General features: G+C 41.8%; 3 protein-coding genes across 3 annotated transcripts; 2 read left to right on the top strand and 1 right to left on the bottom strand.

Moving 5' to 3' along the window:
• Positions 1-410: 410 nt before the first annotated feature.
• On the top strand, positions 411-3,370 carry rbp5 (retinol binding protein 1a, cellular). Its single transcript, XM_035162758.2, has 4 exons — positions 411-811; positions 1,190-1,374; positions 1,716-1,817; positions 2,956-3,370. The coding sequence occupies exons 1-4, from the start codon at positions 436-438 to the stop codon at positions 3,007-3,009; spliced, it is 717 nt and encodes a 238-aa protein (XP_035018649.2). The 5' UTR covers positions 411-435; the 3' UTR covers positions 3,010-3,370.
• Positions 3,371-3,474: 104 nt separating this feature from the next.
• LOC118113227 (tumor necrosis factor receptor superfamily member 5) lies at positions 3,475-11,373 on the bottom strand. The gene is made up of 8 exons (XM_035162737.2): positions 10,914-11,373; positions 10,618-10,743; positions 9,155-9,301; positions 8,954-9,047; positions 8,762-8,838; positions 7,779-7,889; positions 5,678-5,824; positions 3,475-4,481 (listed from the first exon to the last, which is right to left on the bottom strand). The coding sequence occupies exons 1-8, from the start codon at positions 10,984-10,986 to the stop codon at positions 4,312-4,314; spliced, it is 945 nt and encodes a 314-aa protein (XP_035018628.1). The 5' UTR covers positions 10,987-11,373; the 3' UTR covers positions 3,475-4,311.
• A 638-nt stretch (positions 11,374-12,011) lies between these two features.
• Positions 12,012-17,294, top strand: LOC118113179 (complement C1s subcomponent). The gene is made up of 11 exons (XM_035162631.2): positions 12,012-12,168; positions 12,748-12,946; positions 13,048-13,228; positions 13,730-13,855; positions 14,109-14,302; positions 14,772-14,922; positions 15,021-15,136; positions 15,228-15,309; positions 15,399-15,533; positions 15,628-15,702; positions 16,283-17,294. The coding sequence occupies exons 1-11, from the start codon at positions 12,155-12,157 to the stop codon at positions 17,086-17,088; spliced, it is 2,079 nt and encodes a 692-aa protein (XP_035018522.2). The 5' UTR covers positions 12,012-12,154; the 3' UTR covers positions 17,089-17,294.
• Positions 17,295-18,550: the final 1,256 nt, after the last annotated feature.

The raw sequence follows: 18,550 nt of genomic DNA, 5'->3' as shown, positions 1-18,550 counted from the left end.
TAAATCCTTCAATTTGAATGTGTTAAGGTTAAAGTTCGGTTTAGTTTACACCTACACGCACAGATTTACATACTTGTCCCTTTGTTACATGAAAAGCCTCTAAGGTTATGGTAAAGGTCAGGGGTCAGGGCAGGGGGGGTAAGGATATAGAAATAACAAAATAATTAGGTTAGGGATAAGTTGCACAATGACTGGAATTCAATGCAAATTCCTAGTAAGGATAAGTGCAAACTTGTGTGTGTCTGAAATGAAACATCACAACAAATCCCATTGAGATTATTAACATTCTGATCTGCTGAACACATAACAAAAATAAAGTCTGTGATGTGTTATCCATGCTCTGCTCACCTCCACCCCACCCACATGTTTCAGGGATCCTAAGCACCGCCCCTGCCCGTCACTGATCCCTGAACAGATGAGTGAACCTCCCCCTGAATGTGCTCCTGCAAGGGGAAAAACCCGAGTGGAAAAGGATTTCATAAACCCACAGTGAGGAGTTTCTTGCACAGCCTGCGGTGCCAACGCTTCGGTCCTGACGCTCATTTTACGCACAGACCTCATCCAGTCCGGGCATTGTCCACAGAGACAGAGGTTGCGCAAGTGAAAGTGAAATCAGAGCGGGCGGCTGTGTTTCTCTGCAGGATCCTCACTCGACCCGAAGAAGAAGAAGGAGGAGCAAAGGTTTCAGCTCGTCTGGCGATTGTTTGTGTTTTTGGAAAGAACAAACGCAGCAACATGTCCAAACCTAATTACTCCGGCACGTTTCATATGGTGGAGCAGCAGAATATGGACACGTACCTCGCAGCTTTGGGTAAGATTTCATTTGAGTCGCCTCTGAGAAGCTTTTTTTGGAACATCTGCAACAAGTCAAACTCGTCATGTTGACTAATACAAGTCCAGTAGAAGAGATCCTCCATTTCTTAAACAGCCACTCCGCTGCGCTGCGTTTTAATCAAGCTCGTATGTTCTACTGCTCAGTTACTTTGAGTTGTTCTTCATCTTCTATAAATGATCTCATCTGCCTCATCACACTAGTGTAATGAAATCTGAACCATGTCCTTTACATGACCCCGGACACACACAGGGTTATTGTGTTTACACTGTCAGTGTCGAACAAAGCTCCCCTTTAACAAGATCACGTTTAGCTTCTGGCCTGTGTTGAATTAAAAGTGTCTCTATCTTCTCTCAGATATAAACTTTGCTCTGAGGAAGATCGTGTGTCTCTTGAAGCCGAGTAAAGAAATCACCCATGACCCGGCTTCAGGGGCCATGAAGATCCGCACGGTCACCACCTTCAAGAACTTCAACATGGATTTCACGATCGGAGAAGAGTTTACTGAAGACCTGGGGCCAGTGGACGGACGCTTGTGTCAGGTGAGTGTTTCTGTGTGTTTCTGTGTGTTGTTGAATATAAACGTCGACTTATTCGGACAAGTTCACAGGCTCCTAGTTCGGTGAATATAGCGCATCACTTCTCCGTTTGCACAAGTTTGAGTGTCTGAGCAAAACCTACTGCTGTTATTCTTGTGTTCTTACCACCACCTGCTGCTTCAGCCTGCAAAGAGCGACGTGAGAAGGAAGGATGCTTTTCAAACCCGGTGCATGAATAACAAACAAACAAAAACCCCTTTAGCACGACACGAAAGGGCTCTTGTGGTTGAAAGCGTGAGCCACTTTACATACTAATGACACACAACATCTCTGTGCTGCTGCAGACCACGGTGAGCTGGGAAGGAGACAAACTGCTCTGTGTGCAGAGAGGCGAGAAAGAGGGCCGAGGCTGGACCCACTGGCTGGAGGGAGACAAGCTGCATTTGGTAAGAGAGTATAGATCAAGTGAAAAGATGTGAGGAAGAGGCCAAAGCAGAGGGAGGGAGGGAGGGAGGGAGGGGGATACGGAACAAGGAAAATAAAAGCATTAAGGGAAAAAGATGGTGAGTGAGAGAGAACATGCAGACTAGAAGGACACTCTATTTCAACCGAGGCCCAACAGTCGCCTTACAAAACCACATTTACATTTTATTTGGATTTGAAGAGAAGGTCTGGAAGTTTGTATTCTGTTGCACCATGTTGTCTTTGTGGGAAGATGTCTTTTTTTTTTTTAAATAGGCTGGCCTGTGCATGCCTGAAGGGGCAAAAAAGACACTGAACAAAGGAGGGCAAAGACAAGTGGAAGTCTCTTCAATGCACTTTGTAATGAAATGCCAATGTAGAGGACTGGACCTCATCGTCTCCGCCAAGGATTGCACAAAACCTACTGAACTGGTTTCCATTAAATTTTGTGAAGGGATGGGCCATTGTGGTGCAGATCCAGATAAACATATGTCTCTACTGATTTTAACTCTGGTTTCATAAGGAGACTGCTGGGACTTGGCGGAGGAATGCACTCTACTTTTAGTTTGGGTTGTTAAAGAGTTTAAGATTATAGATTATCTGTCAATGTGGATTACGATTTCAAACAATCGGCAGTGTTCCGCTAAAGAGCTCTCGCAGGATTTCTAATACCTCTGTTTGTGTCCGAACAAAACAACACACTGTTGATGCTGCGTCCACGTTCAGGAGAAATTCGGGAAAGAAATACCAGCGAGCTCCAGGCTTTAAAATGGTGGATTTCACAGAAGGAGTAAGGAGCAGTGTGAGAGACTAATGAGTGAGTGAGGGGGAGCCGGAGCAGGAAGAACGGGGGGGGAGCTATAAAAAAAGCAACGAGATAAGTAGACGGTGAAAAGAATGGGAGACGGATTACAAGGTCAGAGGATGAGGAGAGGGAGAGAAGGGGGGTGTGATGGTGTTTTTGGACGCGATCCTCGGTTAGTGTATCTCTAATTTAGTTCTTTTTTCATGTGCCAAACTGTCATATTGATTCCCACTGCTCATTTCTAACCCCCCACCCCCCTGCCCACCCCCTGTTTTAATCTCGGCCCCCCCCTCCATCCTCTGTTTCTCTCTCCGCAGGAGATGAGAGTTCAGGACATCGTTGCCAAGCAAGTCTTCAAGAAGGGGGATTGAAGTCAAGCGGAAATGTGTGTGTTTAGTGTATAACCTCAATTTATTCTTAGCCGGAAAATTGTCCAGCACTTGGTGCAGGAATTAAAATGTGTATCACCTTTATTCGTTTTTTTGAAAATGTAATCAACAATGTTTTGAAATTTAGCAATAAGACAGAATATGTGCTGTTATGTTGTTGGTTGTTTCTGTGTGATGGTAATGAGAAGAGCAGCATGACTCTTGACTTGTAAACATTCCCAAACATACTTCCTCATATTGCACTATACCCATTACTGTGTTATAAACAAATCAGACTTCTGTCAGCATCAGTGCTCCATCTTTAATATTATATGTTAATATACTCAACGTCTTACAGCTTCAAGTGTCTGTGTGTGTGTGTGTGTGTGTGTGTGTGGGGGGGGGGTGTAGCTGCATATCTAAAGCTTTTTATTAATACTGAAATTCAACAGTCTGATTACAGCAAACTTAAAAAGAAGGAAGGAGAGTTTTATTTTTTTGGCTTCCAACAGTTAAAATGTAAACAATTTTGGCCAAATCATCAGAATTTGCAACAAAATAAGTTAAATTAGATTAAAGCAACATTACAAAAACATACTTTACATGAAAGGATAATGCAGAAATGTAAAATTTTATATTTTACTGTCGATAAGTTCCATGAAAAGTCTAAACCCAACAACAGATAAATGATTTTAGAATTTTTGTTATCATGCTTGTGAGATGCATAGACTTCATCGATGGACGCCGGGTCTCCACTTCCTCCCACTGCCCAGAAATTAAGCTAAAATATTGCGGTAATGAGGAATACCATATATAATTTGACTACAGCGAAAATTTTTGTAGGATTAGTTTTTGTTCGGTTTTGGTGGTTTGTTGATAAGAAAAATATTAAACAATAACAAGACATATCCCTTAATAGAGACCACACTGAGCTGTAGCTTAAAACCTCTTTCAGTGTGAAGCTCCAGTTAAAGTAAAGAGCTGCACCAGTGTTTGCTTTTAGCTTAAGTTAAATCTGCACATGTGATAAATCTGTCAGTTACTTGATGTCAGGATTTTTAGCTCATAGCTTCACTGTAAAAAATGTCACGTCACAAGAATTGGAGTTCTCAAGAAAGTCCTGCAGGGGGCGATAAACAATCAGCGACCCTTATCTCCACAAAGTAAAAGCCTATACTCTTTGTTTCTTGTTGGTATAAATAGTTACGGTTTAAGTTTTTTTTTTTTTTTTTTTAAGTTACAGCATCTCCGAGCCAGAGAGTGACTCTAAACTCCCTCCGTGCTGTTACGAGAACTTTTACTCCGTTATGTGCCACACCACTCGTCCTCCTGGGGCTCTGAGTGGGTCCTGTGGAAGTTGCTGGTGCGATATCCTGCAGCTCCAGGGTTGGGACTGGATTCAACAAATGAAGCCGAGACCTTCAGCAGGGTTATGGGGAGGCTGCTTTCCACATCGCAGCTGACCAGGGTTTCATCTGCGGAGGGGGAGGATGAAAATCAATACTCCGTGTGACCATCCTTCACAGTAATGTCACACTGCCGTCTGAAACCCAGTTTGCACTTTATTGAGGTGTGAGGTGTTGGTGTCATAGTGGAGCCGAAAGACCTTATGGACATGGGAGATTGAAACAGACTAGTGCTGAAGAGAGGAATATACTTCTCACTCTGATATACGAATGGGAGACAAATGAAAGGAACAAGTTGGATGTGTTTGGTGTAACTGTGTATTTATGTCCTCTTAACTTTTATATTCTGATTTCTCTTTAAAGGTCCATTGTGTAAGATTTAGGTGAAAGGGATTTATTGGCAGAAATTGAAAATAAAATAATCTTAGTGATGTTTTCACTAGTGTGTTTCATCTAAATTGAAAAAACTGTTTACCCTAGAATGAGCCTTTTTATATTTACATACTTTATATTTACACCGGGAGCGAATCCTCTCTATGGAGGCTGCCATGTTTTTTTTTTTACAGTAGCCCAAAGTGGACAAACTAAACACCTTTTGAGTTTTTATGACAAATGAAGTTACCACATGTTCTCTTTCATGTTTGGAAGGGGAGGGTAAGGAGAGAGGTATTCAGCTGCAACATGCAACTTCACCACTAGATGTCACTAAATTCCACAAACTGAACCTTTAATTTGTTTCCCATATGTATATCTTAAATCTTCAAAAAGGTCTGTGCATAATCATAACAATGAGTCCACACATGGCTGCAGGATTTACGTATGTGATCTATTAGTGTGTACATTTTGGGGCTCAGGGTTTCAAGTGAAGTGTGTCATACCCCATCTTCTCTCTCTTATCGACATCTTTAATAGTAACAACCATTTTAGTTTTTGTTTTGTGTCCCTCCCACCAGCTGGAGGAAACGGTGCCGCTGTAAATAGAGCTCAAGGTAATATAATCCGATGGGATTTGATTGGTTTTGGTTTATGTTTGTAAAATAGGAAGGTGATGCACTTAGTTGGATTTAAAACCCACCGGACTGTAAGTAAATAAATCACATATTATTGGGAACAAGTGGACGCCTCATCATCCTCATCATTATTGCACGTATCTAAACAAGCAGGTCAGTCACCCTTTTGGCCTTTTGTGATGGAAAAGGACTTAGTAGATTGAAAGCTGTAAATCTGGTGTGTATGTGCATGCAGTCGTGTTAAGGATTTATCACCTGTCCTGTAAAGTGGTAACTTGCACTCCTCCGCGACACAGCTCTCTTGGCAGTGGCCGTTCTGCTCTGTGGACGGTAAAGACAGATCCAGCGACGTCACCAGTACTGTGGGAACCACCTCCACCGTAACGGGATCACTTGACCTGACTTTCACACAGAAAAGGCAGGCGACACCTATTATAACCATGATAAATTGTTGCAGAAAGGTCAAACATATCAAGTAAACTGCAGGTTAACAACTTCTGTCTGAATGGTTACTCTGATCGGGCTCGAGCAGACACAGCTTTTAGCGCCGGTACGCTTTCCGATGTGGTCCTCATACACTGCAGAACTTTTCATACTTCTTAAATAATAAAGCTGTAAAATTCAAATGTACCACAGCTCAGTGTGACTCGTGTTAAAGGGATTTTCTTTGAAGTTGACTAATACTTAGGTTCATGACTTTATTTTGGGTTATTACTTGAAATGGTTAACATGCTCTAATGTACAAAAAACATATACATCACTCCCCTAGTCAGCAGCTCAGAGTGCGTAGGAAATGTTGGCCTCCATTCGGTGTGCGTTATGCAAATATGGGGCTTTACAGACCTTTTACATCCACGACAACCGTACATAACATGCTAAAGAAAAGACAAACTGAAAAAGCTTTTTATCTTTTGAGTGTCATATAGTGTAGCTTATATTTAAAGGCCCTACATGGTCTGAAACCGCTGAATTTGTCTGAGTTGCTTGCGAGGGTTAGGGTTAGGATCCCTCAGGTCAGCAGGAACAGGCTGTTCGGTTATTCCCTGGTGAAGGTGCCTTTAGCTTTTATTCTCAAAGCCACTGAATATGCCACCTTATCACATCAGAGGTGCTCCAATGAAAATATGTATTAAGTCCAAACTGAAAACGTTGTGCTTGCTATTAAAGAATCGTCTCCTGCTGACTTGAGAAAGTTTCCAGAGGACGAGGCTAAAGTCGGATTTGACTCATCAGGCTGCAACAGATTCCAATGTGTAAGTATATTGTTGTTCCCCCGCAGAACAACACACTTTTCAGTCGTTCATGTGGTCAAACAGCCATGGAATTTTTTTGGGCCTATGTATACTTTGTGGTTGCCAACAATTTGCTGGTCTGGCAGAAAAAAAACCTTACGTGTCAGTGGCTGGGGTCGTGATTGTTATACCATTAGAAAAATAAACAGAGCTTGTGTAGTCTGCAAAGATATAAAAGAATATATTTTTAAACAAAACTGAAAAGAGAAGCTGGAGTCTAGCTTTTGTTGATGCTGTTCTTGATGTCCAGGCTTGTGTTGCAGGGAAATCAGAGACGTATACCGTGGCGTGATGACGCAGCTCTATGGCGGCTCTAGCTTGTGGAAAAACAAACTGGTTCTTTAAAGTTGAACCAACTCAGAACCAGGTTCAACTTGGTCGAAAAGGGGTGAAAGTGAGCAACAGCCTCAAGACGTGAGAAACTCAGGAGCCCTTTAGGTGGTTCGTGGTCATTACTGACAGAACCCCACACTTGTATCGTATTTCATGTGTAAATTCCAGTGTTGGCACATTGCTTCACTGGAAATACAGTAATTCACAGCAAGCACGTCAGCGAACAACATTCAATTGTGGGACTGTGCCACTTTCGCACAAATTGTTTCTCATTATGAGTTGGCTGTCTGTGAAGTGTGCGTCACATTTTGCCCAATAAGTGTGTCAGGCTGAATATGTACAGGATGTGGTTTCCCCCTTTCAGTTAGTCACACTCATAACAGGCTCGTCTAACATCACATTACACGGCTGCGAAATAAAACCTAAATGTTCTGCTTTTGCGCCGAAATATAACCCAAGGCAACACTTTATTCCCAATAATATGAGAAAATGTGCTGTGTAAATTGAATTTGATCTCATTTAGAGTTTTATTGTTTTCATATTCACTGTACAGGAAACAGTGGGAGGGGGGATACACGAGCAGTGGCTGATTATGTGACTTAATGCATGTCACAGTTGTGGCTGACAGCATGTGTTGTTATGGCCTTTGTGTCTGAACACCGCTTTGTCAGGAAGACTTTTTTCTTTCTTTTAAAAGTACGAGAACAAAGGTGACAAAACTTTGCACACACCTGCTCTGAGCGATTTGCGCTTTGCCCTCCAGCAGACGACAACAGCGAGCAGGACAAGTGCCGTCAACAAGAGTCCTGACCACAGGCCTGCGGGCAGCATCCAGGAACAACCTGAGGACGAGAGACAACACGATAAACTGTAACTTCTGGTGAATGTTGAGAGGAAGCGAGTGTTTAGCAAAATATAGCTTGTTTCCTCTGTATATAATCAAAAGGACTTGGAAATGACAAAAAAAAAGCTTTATGCATTTTCCTCAGCAACGAGTGCTCATTCAGTTTCTATTTTGTTGAGTTACTGGTAAATTGTGGTTGTATGAAAACCACACTCTTTCCCCTGTGAAGCGATTTAACACAGTGTTATGTGATCTAATGTTATTTAATCTTATAGGCTGGGGTCTTTCTGTGTGGGGAATATGATATCCCCTCTCGTCCAATATCAACTGGGATCGGCTCCAGCTCCCCCACGACCCTCAAAAGATAAGCAGTATAGATATTGCATCCGATATAAGTGTTTATTACCTCTATTAACTATTATCCAGGATTTTTGTCACTTTTTTTGAAAATTGAGCAGTTTGATTGATTTCTCAGAAAATAATTCATAGATCTTGATATCCATGAGATCCAAATAAAAATCCGGATCTAGTGAATTTAAATGTTGTTTCATAAAGGGACTGTTCTGGTTCATTATACTCCTCTCATGAAGCATCAGTGTGAATCCTCTTTAACTCCATCGAGTGCATCACATGAATCTTTTGCTTCGCACAGATTTGAGATCCGTCTCACTTCTACTTCCTCTCTCAGTAACCTGCTCATATGACCGATAGGAACTGAGGGTCAACAGGAACTCAGTCAATAACTCAACAGGAGTCTCTTAGAAAAGGAACATACGCCACACTGCACAAATTCATTTCCTTTCCAAACCAAAAAGATGTTGAGATCTGAAGAGAAGAAACAATATTATGGCGTTAGAACTGTGGACTTACGAGGTAAAACGTCACTGCAGACGGAATTGGTTGTTTGGGTTCCCTGAAATATCAGCTCTCTGCCTAATTCCCGACATCTGGAAATGACAAACGAAAAGTGTTGTTAAATCGGGCATGTTTCTCTCAGGGATGTATAAAAAGACCAATACGATATAATAAGTGAAATTAGTAAGAGAGGAGACAGCGTCCTACCTGGTGTGTGTTTTACAGTGTGAGATGAAATCTGTTACGTTGCTGTAGGTCCCCTCCTCACAAGGAGCACAGATGGTATCATTGGTGTGATTGGCTGCAGGAGGGAATAAGACGTGGTGTCATTTCCACTGACACTTAGTGCTGTACTGTATGAAATGATGCAAATGCTCGCTAAAGTTTATGGTTATTTATTTTCCCCACCTGAAACCCGCACTCCTTCACCCACAGGACACTGGGTCACTGGCTGGCAGTGCTCACACTTGTCATTACTACAGTAGAAACCAGTCTCACACTCGCACTCCGTGTCCTCTGCAGCTGAACAGTCTTTGGAATTCCTCTGGTTGTTGTCTGAAAGTGTCACAGAGAAACTTTAACAGTGTGTTAAAGTTAAAGAGTGTTGGCTGTTGAAGACAGACCAGTCCTCTGTTCTCCTAAATGTCTTTCTGGTGAAAGTAAAAGGTAAACGCGAATGGGACTCAGTGGAGCGCATATATGGAAAATGTGGAAAAATGCCTATTCTCACAAATGTCAGAGATAAAAATCCATGGGTGTTGATGATGAAAAAATGTTGTGTTTCCCCTGGTTGTTTCATGAGTCGTTGTGGTTATTTTGTGTCTCTTCTATTGTGGGGCTGTTTTGTCTATGAAGCTGGTTTGTACCTTCTTTGTGTCTTTTTATGCTTGTTATGAATCAGTTTCATGTTTTGTGTCTCTGTAGTTGTTTTGCATCCAGGGCTGATTTATGAAATATTTGTATAAAAAGTATGACGATGTGATTTTTTTCTGGTTTCTGCATCAAACCACCTTGTTCTCTTATGTCTTGAGAGTGTGCTTTGTATGTCGGAGCATCTCTGTTGCACCACCGTTCATTATTTATAACACATTTTACCTTAGCTGTTGCTAAGCTCCTGTGATGTGAATATTGCTGTTGTGATTTCAAAAATATTTCCGTTCTAGTAGTGGTTTTATTACTTTCGCACAGAGGTTCTGGTCCAGGAAAGACCCCTGACCTCTGGGGCCCCTGGGCCTGTGTCTAGCAGCCCCATTAAATAATATGAATCATCCATCCTTGGGAAAAAAATTCTACATGTCATAAAATCCCTCTCAAAGGACAAGCAGTGTAGATAATGGATGGATGTTGTAAAGTCTTCTGAGAATGACTTGTAATGTTTGGCTACACAGATAAAGTTAAAGGAAGGGTTGGTCATTTGTTTCTGAAACACTTTTCATCTTATTGTTTGAAATCCTCTTCATGTCAGGATCAATAAACAAAGTAATCTGAAAAAGCTTTTGTCTGTTGCCTTTTCAGGATTGTAAAAAACACGACCAATCATTTCATTCGAAATCCGATTGAAATGACTCACTGGCCTGTCTGTCACTAACCGACCTGCCTGCCCGAAAACATTGTCTCCCTTGCTGCCTTAGAAATGTGAGTCAACAGAGCTAGACTTACACAATAAATTAAGTATATTTAATTGATTTATTTCAATCGAGTTTGGGCAAGGAGGGTGGAGGAAAGACACTATGCTTTTGTTTTGCATGATGACAGAAACAGTGTGTGTGTGTGTGTGTGTGTGTGTGTGTGTGTGTGTGTGTGTGTGTGTGTGTGTGTGTGTGTGTGTGTGTGTGTGTGTGTGTGTGTAAATACAACAGTGAATGACTTACTGGAACTGCACTCTTTGCAGCGTTGACAATCCTTCATGTGATTTTTAGTGGCCATGTAATACCCATGTCGACATTTATCACACTTAGTCCTCTTTGTGCCGTCACAACCAGCCTGCATATACGTCCCTGATGAGAAGTGTGACGTAGAGACGGTGACGTTAATACAGAATATGAGGTGCAGAGAAAAGCTGAATATAGTTTTACAGATCAGACACACAGCGGGCTCTGCTGCATGGTTTACACAGACCTATAAATATGTTCATCGTCCAAAGAGAAAAGAAAAGTTAGTGACTGACCTGCAGGACAGCGATCACAGCATCTTCCATCTTTTAGGTACTTGTCCTCAGTTGGGCAGTTCATCTCAATCATTTGCAGCCCATTTGACTGGCCCACCTCCTGTGTGTGAAAAGTCGAATGTGTGCCTACACACTCGAAGCCTGCTCCAGACCTCTGATGTTTATGTTGTCGCCGATCAGTGAAATCTCTGCTTCACTTCTTCTTCTGCACTCATTCAGTGCTCGTGATCTTCTGTCGCCACTCTCTTCCTGCCGTATAATCTCTCTCTCTCTCTGTGACTACTGTGTTTCCCCTGTTCTCTGTCTTACCTACTTCTCATGTCTTCTCTGATCCTACACGGTGGAAAACCCCAGTGACCCTCATCTGCTGTTTTCCCCCTCCATCTCCTCTGTCTCTCTGTCTCTCTCTCTCTCTCTCTCTCTCTCTCTCTCTCTCTCTCTGTCTCTCTCTCTCTGTCTCTCCTCACTTCCTTCCTGCCCTAGCCCTCTTACTGTGAGATTGTGTGCGTGTGTATGTAAATGTATGTAAATCATCACATTTTAAGGTGAAGACAATTTTAAGGTTAGGTTTGGTTTAGGTTTAAGTTAGATCAGGTTAAGGTTAAGGTTAAGGTTAGGTTAAGGTTAGGTTAAGTGTTAGGAAAGTACTGGGTTAGGGTTAACCATGGCCTTAACTATGGTTAAGATTACGGTAAGCCTCCAGGAAATCAATATATGTCAAAGTTATGTCATCTGATGTCATGGAGAGATGACTGTGTGTGTGTGTGTGTGTGTGTGTGTGTGTGTGTGTGTGTGTGTGTGTGTGTGTGTGTGTGTGTGTGTGTGTGTGTGTGTGTGTGTGTGTGTGTGTGTGTGTGTGTGTTTCCATAGCTGCAGCACAATAGGACGTTTCCTGTCTTCAGCACACCCTTTCCTTAAACTCCATCTCCATTGTTTCAGCTGAACCTTTGACTCACGGAGCAGGAAAGTTATTGAGCCAAAATCGCAGAGAGAGACTGCATCTGAAAAGTTTTTGGGCTCGGCGGTCTGCTTCGCTGCAAATGCCAACTCCCTCCCTCCTCACTGCAAACGCACAAAACAATCTACGAATAGATTTATAAATGCTTATGGATGCAAAATGTGATTGAGACAGGAAGGGGACAGCGGGCCAGTAGGAGAGATGGAAATTAAATTAATATGAAAAGGGGAAGGTGAAATGTTGAGGTAGTCTTTTATTTGAGAAGAGATTTGATGGGATCACAATGTTAAGATTGAGGTGGGTGTCATATATTATATTTGAATAATATAGAACAGATGCTTACTGAATCATAGTGGTTTTGCGATAGACTCTGAGTACATGCATGTTGTTAATGTTATGTTTTCAGCCACGTTTGTTCGCCCGTCTGTTATTTAGCAGCGTGACTCAAAACTGTTCACAAATCTTTGTGGAAGAATGCAGTTTGGGTCACGGGAGAAGCCTCTCAATGTTGGTGCAGATATGGATCAGGGGGCAGATCCAGGAATTTTGTTTCTCTTTCTTTAACATTGCGAGACATTGTGCTTTTTTTTATTTTTTGACACTTTCACCAATTTCCCAGAGAATATTTAGGGAACTTATATCTATGAGTGTGTGCAATTTGGAGGTTGAATTTCAGGAGTATGTTGGGCCATGACGAAGGTTTGCGCTCTTCTGGCTGCTTTTCCAGTTGCGTTATGGTTTCGTTTATGTTTGTTTGATGCGCGGTTAACTTTCTCTGTCCCTCACTTTAAATTCTACACTAATGTTTTCTTTCCTGACTTTATGCTCTTCACACCTTCTCCCTTTCTCCGTGAAATTTTCTTTACATCCCTCCAGTCTCCTGCTTCTTCTTCTCTCCCACCCGGCCCGCTGCATGCTGCTGGGATGGGTGGAGTCTCCGGGGTATCCCATTGGATACCAGCCCCACGCCAGTATGAACTGGAGCAGGTGTGCCAGTGAAGGTTACACCCTCTCCATCAGGATCGTCCACCTGGACCTGGAGGACAGCCAGGACTGTGAAAACGATGCCGTGAAGGTCAGGGGTCAAGATGAAGTCAAAATTCTCATAAATAAATGAAGACTTCTGCGATTACACCCTCTAATTTTATGATTTCATCTGCCGTCTCTTAATTCTAGGTCTTTTCAAATGGAAACCTGATTTCTGTTCTGTGTGGCCAAAGGGACTTTAAGGAGCTCCAGTCCGTGGTAAATCCCTCGCTTGTCTCCTACCCGGGCGGCTGTCTCTCTCTCTCTTTCCACTCAGACTACTCAAACATCAAGAGGCACAGAGGCTTCAAAGGCTTTTACAGTGTGAAAGGTGAGACGCAGAGAAAGAAATCCAAGTTCCAGTTGTGTCCTTCCAACCAAAGTCCATTGTATTTTAGTGTGTTTTTTAAATTGTCCCCGTTTGGAGAGTTTACTTTGTGTGTGTACATAGATTTACGTACTCGCCGATGTCTGACCAGGCATATTTTGTATTTGTTATGCTGGTATCTCTACAAAAAACAATCAAATATTGTGCTTTACAATCACATTTGTAAATGTACTTCATGCAGTTTGTACGTAATACCTTTATACTTGAATATATAGTGTCAGTTCCAAATGAAAAAGGAAAACCTCTGGTTTTATTCTGCTGAGACTGACTAACTGTCATGTTTGGATAAAGCTGTCCAGTGTTGACCTTTAACACAAAGATTAAATAGCCTGCAATTATCAGTATGGCTGTGGAATCACTGTAAGATGTGTATCAAATAATTAAAGTGTTGTGTAATCGCTCTTTATTTTCTACATTTGACCTTTAGTCAATTTATTCTTTCAGACTTTGACGAATGTGAGGAAGACCCAGAAAACGAATGCAGCCAGTTCTGCCACAACATCATCGGACGGTACAGATGCTCCTGTCGCCATGGTTACCACCTGGGCACGGACAACCACACTTGCACTGGTGCAAATAACCTTATTCTGATTATTATTATTATTATTATTATTATTATTATTTTTATTAGAAGACAATTGACAGAAACAGTGGAGACAAGTCAAGGAAGACGGAACAAAACTGAAACATGAAGTGAGAACCAGAGGAAGCAGAAGCAGGGAGTCAGGAGGTGGAGAAAGAGAAGGATGAGAAAAGAAGGATGTGTATGATTGTGTTAATGTCGATTCAAATGATGATAACAATTAATTTATCTTCAACACAGTGAGTTGTGGCAAAGATCTGTCAGGACTGAACAAAGGGGACATATCCAGTCCCTCCTGGCCTGGTTTGTATGCGGAGAACGCAGACTGTCGGTACACCCTGTCTGTGGAGGCCCACCTGCAGCTGGAGCTGCACTTCTCTGGGGTGTTTGATGTGGAGCAGAGCCCTGATGGTCAATGCATAGACGCACTGAGGGTACGTGCTGAGTCAGAAAACATACTGTGAATAAAAGCGTGTTTCTGCGAAAACCTTTAACTTTTAACTGAGCAGCGAACAAAGAGGAAGTACAGACTAAAATGTCGAAATCGTGGATTTCACATATTAGGTTCACATCCTATTTTGATCATTTCAGTATCTCTGTGTCACACATTTTGGAAGAACGTCTTCCTTTGGGTACAGCTGCTATGAAACGTACCCGTGATGTCCTCAATCACATGTCTCCTTGCACAGTCCCTCCACTGGACTGAGTTTATCTCAATTTACCTGATTCTACCTGTCATGCATAAAAGATATTTTACTGTGTGCTACGTAGATCATGGATTTATTCTGTATTTTACATCTTTCCTGTTGATGTTGGATGACACACATACATCTGCATGTTTCACCCCAGTGAAAGGAGCAGAGAGGACGTCAGGGCTCACACATTGCCTTGTTTTGTCTGCAGATTGAGACCCCCTCTGGGATTATGGGACCGTTCTGCGGGCACACGCCTCCCCCGTCTCCCTTCCTTACTCACTCACATCGTGTCAACATCAGCTTCACCTCCGACGGCTTCGGCACCAACAAAGGCTTCACCTTGCACTTCAAGACCAGAGGTGCTGTGGCGTCTTTATCTTTGCCTTAGTGGTGAAAAGAACATTTGCTATTTGACGTTTGCTCGTCACTAATTCGCTCTCTGACATGTTCATCGCAGGAAAGGTCTGTCAAGCAGTGGCCACCTCCCACTCCACTGTGACTCCTCAGCAACCAGAGTATGAACCGGGTCAGACAGTGACAGTAGCCTGTGATCTTGGCCATATTGTGAATACTGTGAGTGAAGAAGAACCTTTAATAGCTCTATATTTGAGGTAAACATTTAAAAGAAGTGTTAAGATGATCAAGTTCTATTTTCACGATGTAGCAAGGCCACCTGAAGCTGTCATTGCAGTATGAGACGACATGCCAGAGTACAGGCATCTGGGCCCCTAGTTACCCCTGTGAACGTGAGTCAGACATCTTTCTTATAAAAGTGAGTTATCTTGGAGTACGTCTTGGTTTTGTTAACAGTTTCTTTTACATTTCTTACATATAGCTGTGAATTGTGGTCATCCTGACATCCCAGAAGATGGCATCCTTCAGTTGACGGACTCAGAAAACTCACACACTCGGTATAAAGGCCAGATCCAGCTGAGGTGCAGTTCACAGTACTACACACTGGAAGGAAACGGTGATTATTGGAGGTTTTCTCTTGCACATTCATCTCCCTCGCTTAAATCAAGCAAAGTTCTCTGACTTATTGTTTCCTCTCTTCGATCTTTCAGACAAATACACTTGCAGTGCCGGTGGTAAATGGGTATCAAGCAGTGGAACATCACAGATGCCAAAATGCACTCCAGGTACAACTTCAAATACATTCTCACATTTTATGCAATATTAATTTATGTATTTGGATTGTAACCCTTTAATTTACAGGCTGTTAATCACGTAGTAATATGAAGAAACAGGTGAAACAAAGGGGTATTTACTGTATCCTGGCAGTAGCACAGAGCCTCTAAGTGCTTCTTAAGCTTAAAATCCCCCCCGAAAAAAGAAAACTTTATTTATTATGTAGAACATGATGCTGTGAAACATCACTAATGAGCAATAAAAGAAATGGCTGTTCAATTAAAATATGAGAAAGTACTCAGTAACTGCCAAAGTATTACGTTATTACTCAATCGTAGCCAGAGACAATCCCTGTTTTACCCCGTACACATGGGCTATATCGCTGCTATAATAACAATTATTTCCCGTAGAATTACTGACTAAACCCATCTATTCTGCTTCTATTTTACTTACTCTATTATTACTATTTTTCAAATTTGTAATTACCTGGTAATTTCTTCATGTTACAACGTAATTAACGGCCTGTAAATTTAAGAGTTACCATTTGAACATGTTTTCTTTATTATATGAATCTGTGTGTGTGTACTTCAGTGTGCGGGATGCATGAAAACGCCCCAGCGAGTGCAGGCAGGATTTTGGGAGGTCGCAATGCAAACCTGGGAGAAATACCTTGGCAACTTCTCATAAAAGAACCATCTAGAGGAGGAGCAACACTGATCAATGACCGATGGGCCGTCACAGCTGCTCATGTCGTGGAGGCGTTGGAGGAAACCTCTTTGCGCCTGTATGGTGGATTGGTAGATGGAAGGACAATGTCACTTAGATCGTCTGATGTGGTGGTCATGGATAGCGAGAGGATCATCATTCATCCTGGCTACACCAGAGGTGATTTTCCTCTGGGACGCATCAATTATGACAATGATATTGCTCTGATCAGATTGACCTCCAGGGTGAATTTTGGCCCAAACCTCCTTCCCATATGTCTGCCGGAGGTGAACAGGGGCTTGGTGGAAAATGAGCAAGGCACAGTTTCAGGCTGGGGGTTGACAGAAGGGAAGGAAAGCCTTGTGACGTCTCGTGTGCTGAAATACGCTGAAATCGGGGTCTACTCCCTCAGCCAGTGTCAGAATACACCTCGCACGCCAACTGGCAGTCCCATGATTTTCACTGAGAACATGTTCTGTGCTGGAGCAACAGGGAAGGACAGCTGCCAAAAAGACAGCGGGAGTCCATTTGTAATACCAACGTTGTCTGCAGGAACAGGGCCGTTTCATCTGGCTGGTATCGTGTCCTGGGGTCCCCCCTGTAAGGACAGGGAGTTCAAGGGTTATTATACCAAAGTAGAGAACTATGTCGACTGGATCAAGGAGACAATCGATAAGGTGGAGAATACTTAGAAAGGGGGAAGACGCAGGTGGAAACACAGTGCTACGAATCATAATACTGTAATCACAACTGATTCAAATTGCCAAAATAACAACTTTTATGAAAATTAAGTTTGTAACCCTTGTAATCAATGTACCAACCCTGACAATCACAATGACATTAACACATTATAACTTCAGACTTCACTTTTATAATAAAGGAAATGATGGGAAATAAACTGCAGAGAAAGTGTTTCAATCGATTTGTCTTTTAACATATAAGCTAAGATACACACAAAACATCTGCAGGGTCTCCACACACAGGAACACTTACCTATTGCAGTATTTATACATTTGACACTACTAAGCTAAATGACCACACAAGGCCATGCAGACAGAATGTAATTTCAGAACAGGCAGTACTGAAATCTGTTTTTCTGTGAAGCCTCTACAGCACATTTTATAGAAGTGTGTTTGTGAATAAGGCTAAAGTTGGAATTGATATCACAATATTAATTACAGAAAATATGTTTTAAAAAAAATATAGTTCAATTATAGCAAGCCATGCAAAACCAAAAGCAAGTCAAATGATTTTCAGTGGGTTGTGTTTCACTGAATGACATAAAACAAGTAAAATATCTAAGTTTTAAATCAGAGGTTGCTCATCTTACATAGGATTTTCTTTTGATCCTGTCATAAACACTTAATTCCATTGGAAGCATCATCTTGATTCATCCAACGTATGTATTGAAAACAAAGCCCTGAAACACACACAACAGCTGAAGAGGAAAGCAAGAGGTGAGAAAATGTTCATGTTCATGAAAAACAACACACCAGTCACTGCCACTCAATGAGCAGCACACTGGGGCTAATGAGATGCATACATTCACTCTTTTTTTCCTATTCCTTATTTTTTAAATAAATATATTTTTTATTAGAGTTTTTATTGTCCACTTTATTGAGTTGATCTCTTCAACATACTGTATAAAACATGGCTCCAGTGTCACTTCCTCAAGTGAGGTTACAACAGTTCATCCTCTACTGCCACTTAGTGGTATAAATGATGACATGTTCTTTTCATCCTGTTTTTTAACCTTTAGTTTTATATTTTCCACTCTTCCTCTTCTGCCCATGTATTTATTTCAGTATTTTATTTTTTAGAATGTATTTTTAAAACACTGGTGGATACAGTCCCTGCAGTTCATCGAAAATAAATTCTCAGAAATCTTAAAAAGAACTGGTTCAGAACTTGACTGACAATTAAGGCAAAATGTTCCTGTGAATAGCCAAACTGGTGTATTGGTGCACACTGCTATTGTACAAGTTCCAAAGCCCCACACATGCTACTGGAAATGTAATCCAAGAATTTAGAAGGCTGTTGTTGGGGTTAGGTTTCTCTGAGGGGAGCCCACGATGTCAGATTTGAACACCAATCAACAGCAGATAGTTGGACGTCTTCTCAGACTGATGTAGATTTGAAGGCAACAAAGACAAT

Source organism: Hippoglossus stenolepis, chromosome 8 (assembly GCF_022539355.2).
Source record: "Hippoglossus stenolepis isolate QCI-W04-F060 chromosome 8, HSTE1.2, whole genome shotgun sequence".
In the NCBI taxonomy this organism is placed as follows: domain Eukaryota; kingdom Metazoa; phylum Chordata; class Actinopteri; order Pleuronectiformes; family Pleuronectidae; genus Hippoglossus; species Hippoglossus stenolepis.
Note: the sequence above shows the minus strand (reverse complement) of the source record. Positions and strands in the feature narration are given on the sequence as shown.

Excerpts from the sequence above, each read along its gene's own strand:
- LOC118113227 (XM_035162737.2), bottom strand. The coding sequence starts at position 10,986 with ATGATTGAGATGAACTGCCCAACTGAGGACAAGTACCTAAAAGATGGA. Across the intron at positions 8,839-8,953 it reads CACTGTAAAACACACACCAG|ATGTCGGGAATTAGGCAGAG; the intron begins GTAGGACGCTGT and ends TGTCATTTCCAG. Across the intron at positions 5,825-7,778 it reads GCGCAAATCGCTCAGAGCAG|TCAGGTCAAGTGATCCCGTT; the intron begins GTGTGTGCAAAG and ends TCTGTGTGAAAG.
- rbp5 (XM_035162758.2), top strand. The coding sequence starts at position 436 with ATGTGCTCCTGCAAGGGGAAAAACCCGAGTGGAAAAGGATTTCATAAA. Across the intron at positions 812-1,189 it reads CACGTACCTCGCAGCTTTGG|ATATAAACTTTGCTCTGAGG; the intron begins GTAAGATTTCAT and ends ATCTTCTCTCAG. Across the intron at positions 1,375-1,715 it reads TGGACGGACGCTTGTGTCAG|ACCACGGTGAGCTGGGAAGG; the intron begins GTGAGTGTTTCT and ends GTGCTGCTGCAG.
- LOC118113179 (XM_035162631.2), top strand. Across the intron at positions 15,137-15,227 it reads TTGGCCATATTGTGAATACT|CAAGGCCACCTGAAGCTGTC; the intron begins GTGAGTGAAGAA and ends TTCACGATGTAG. Across the intron at positions 15,310-15,398 it reads CCCTAGTTACCCCTGTGAAC|CTGTGAATTGTGGTCATCCT; the intron begins GTGAGTCAGACA and ends TCTTACATATAG.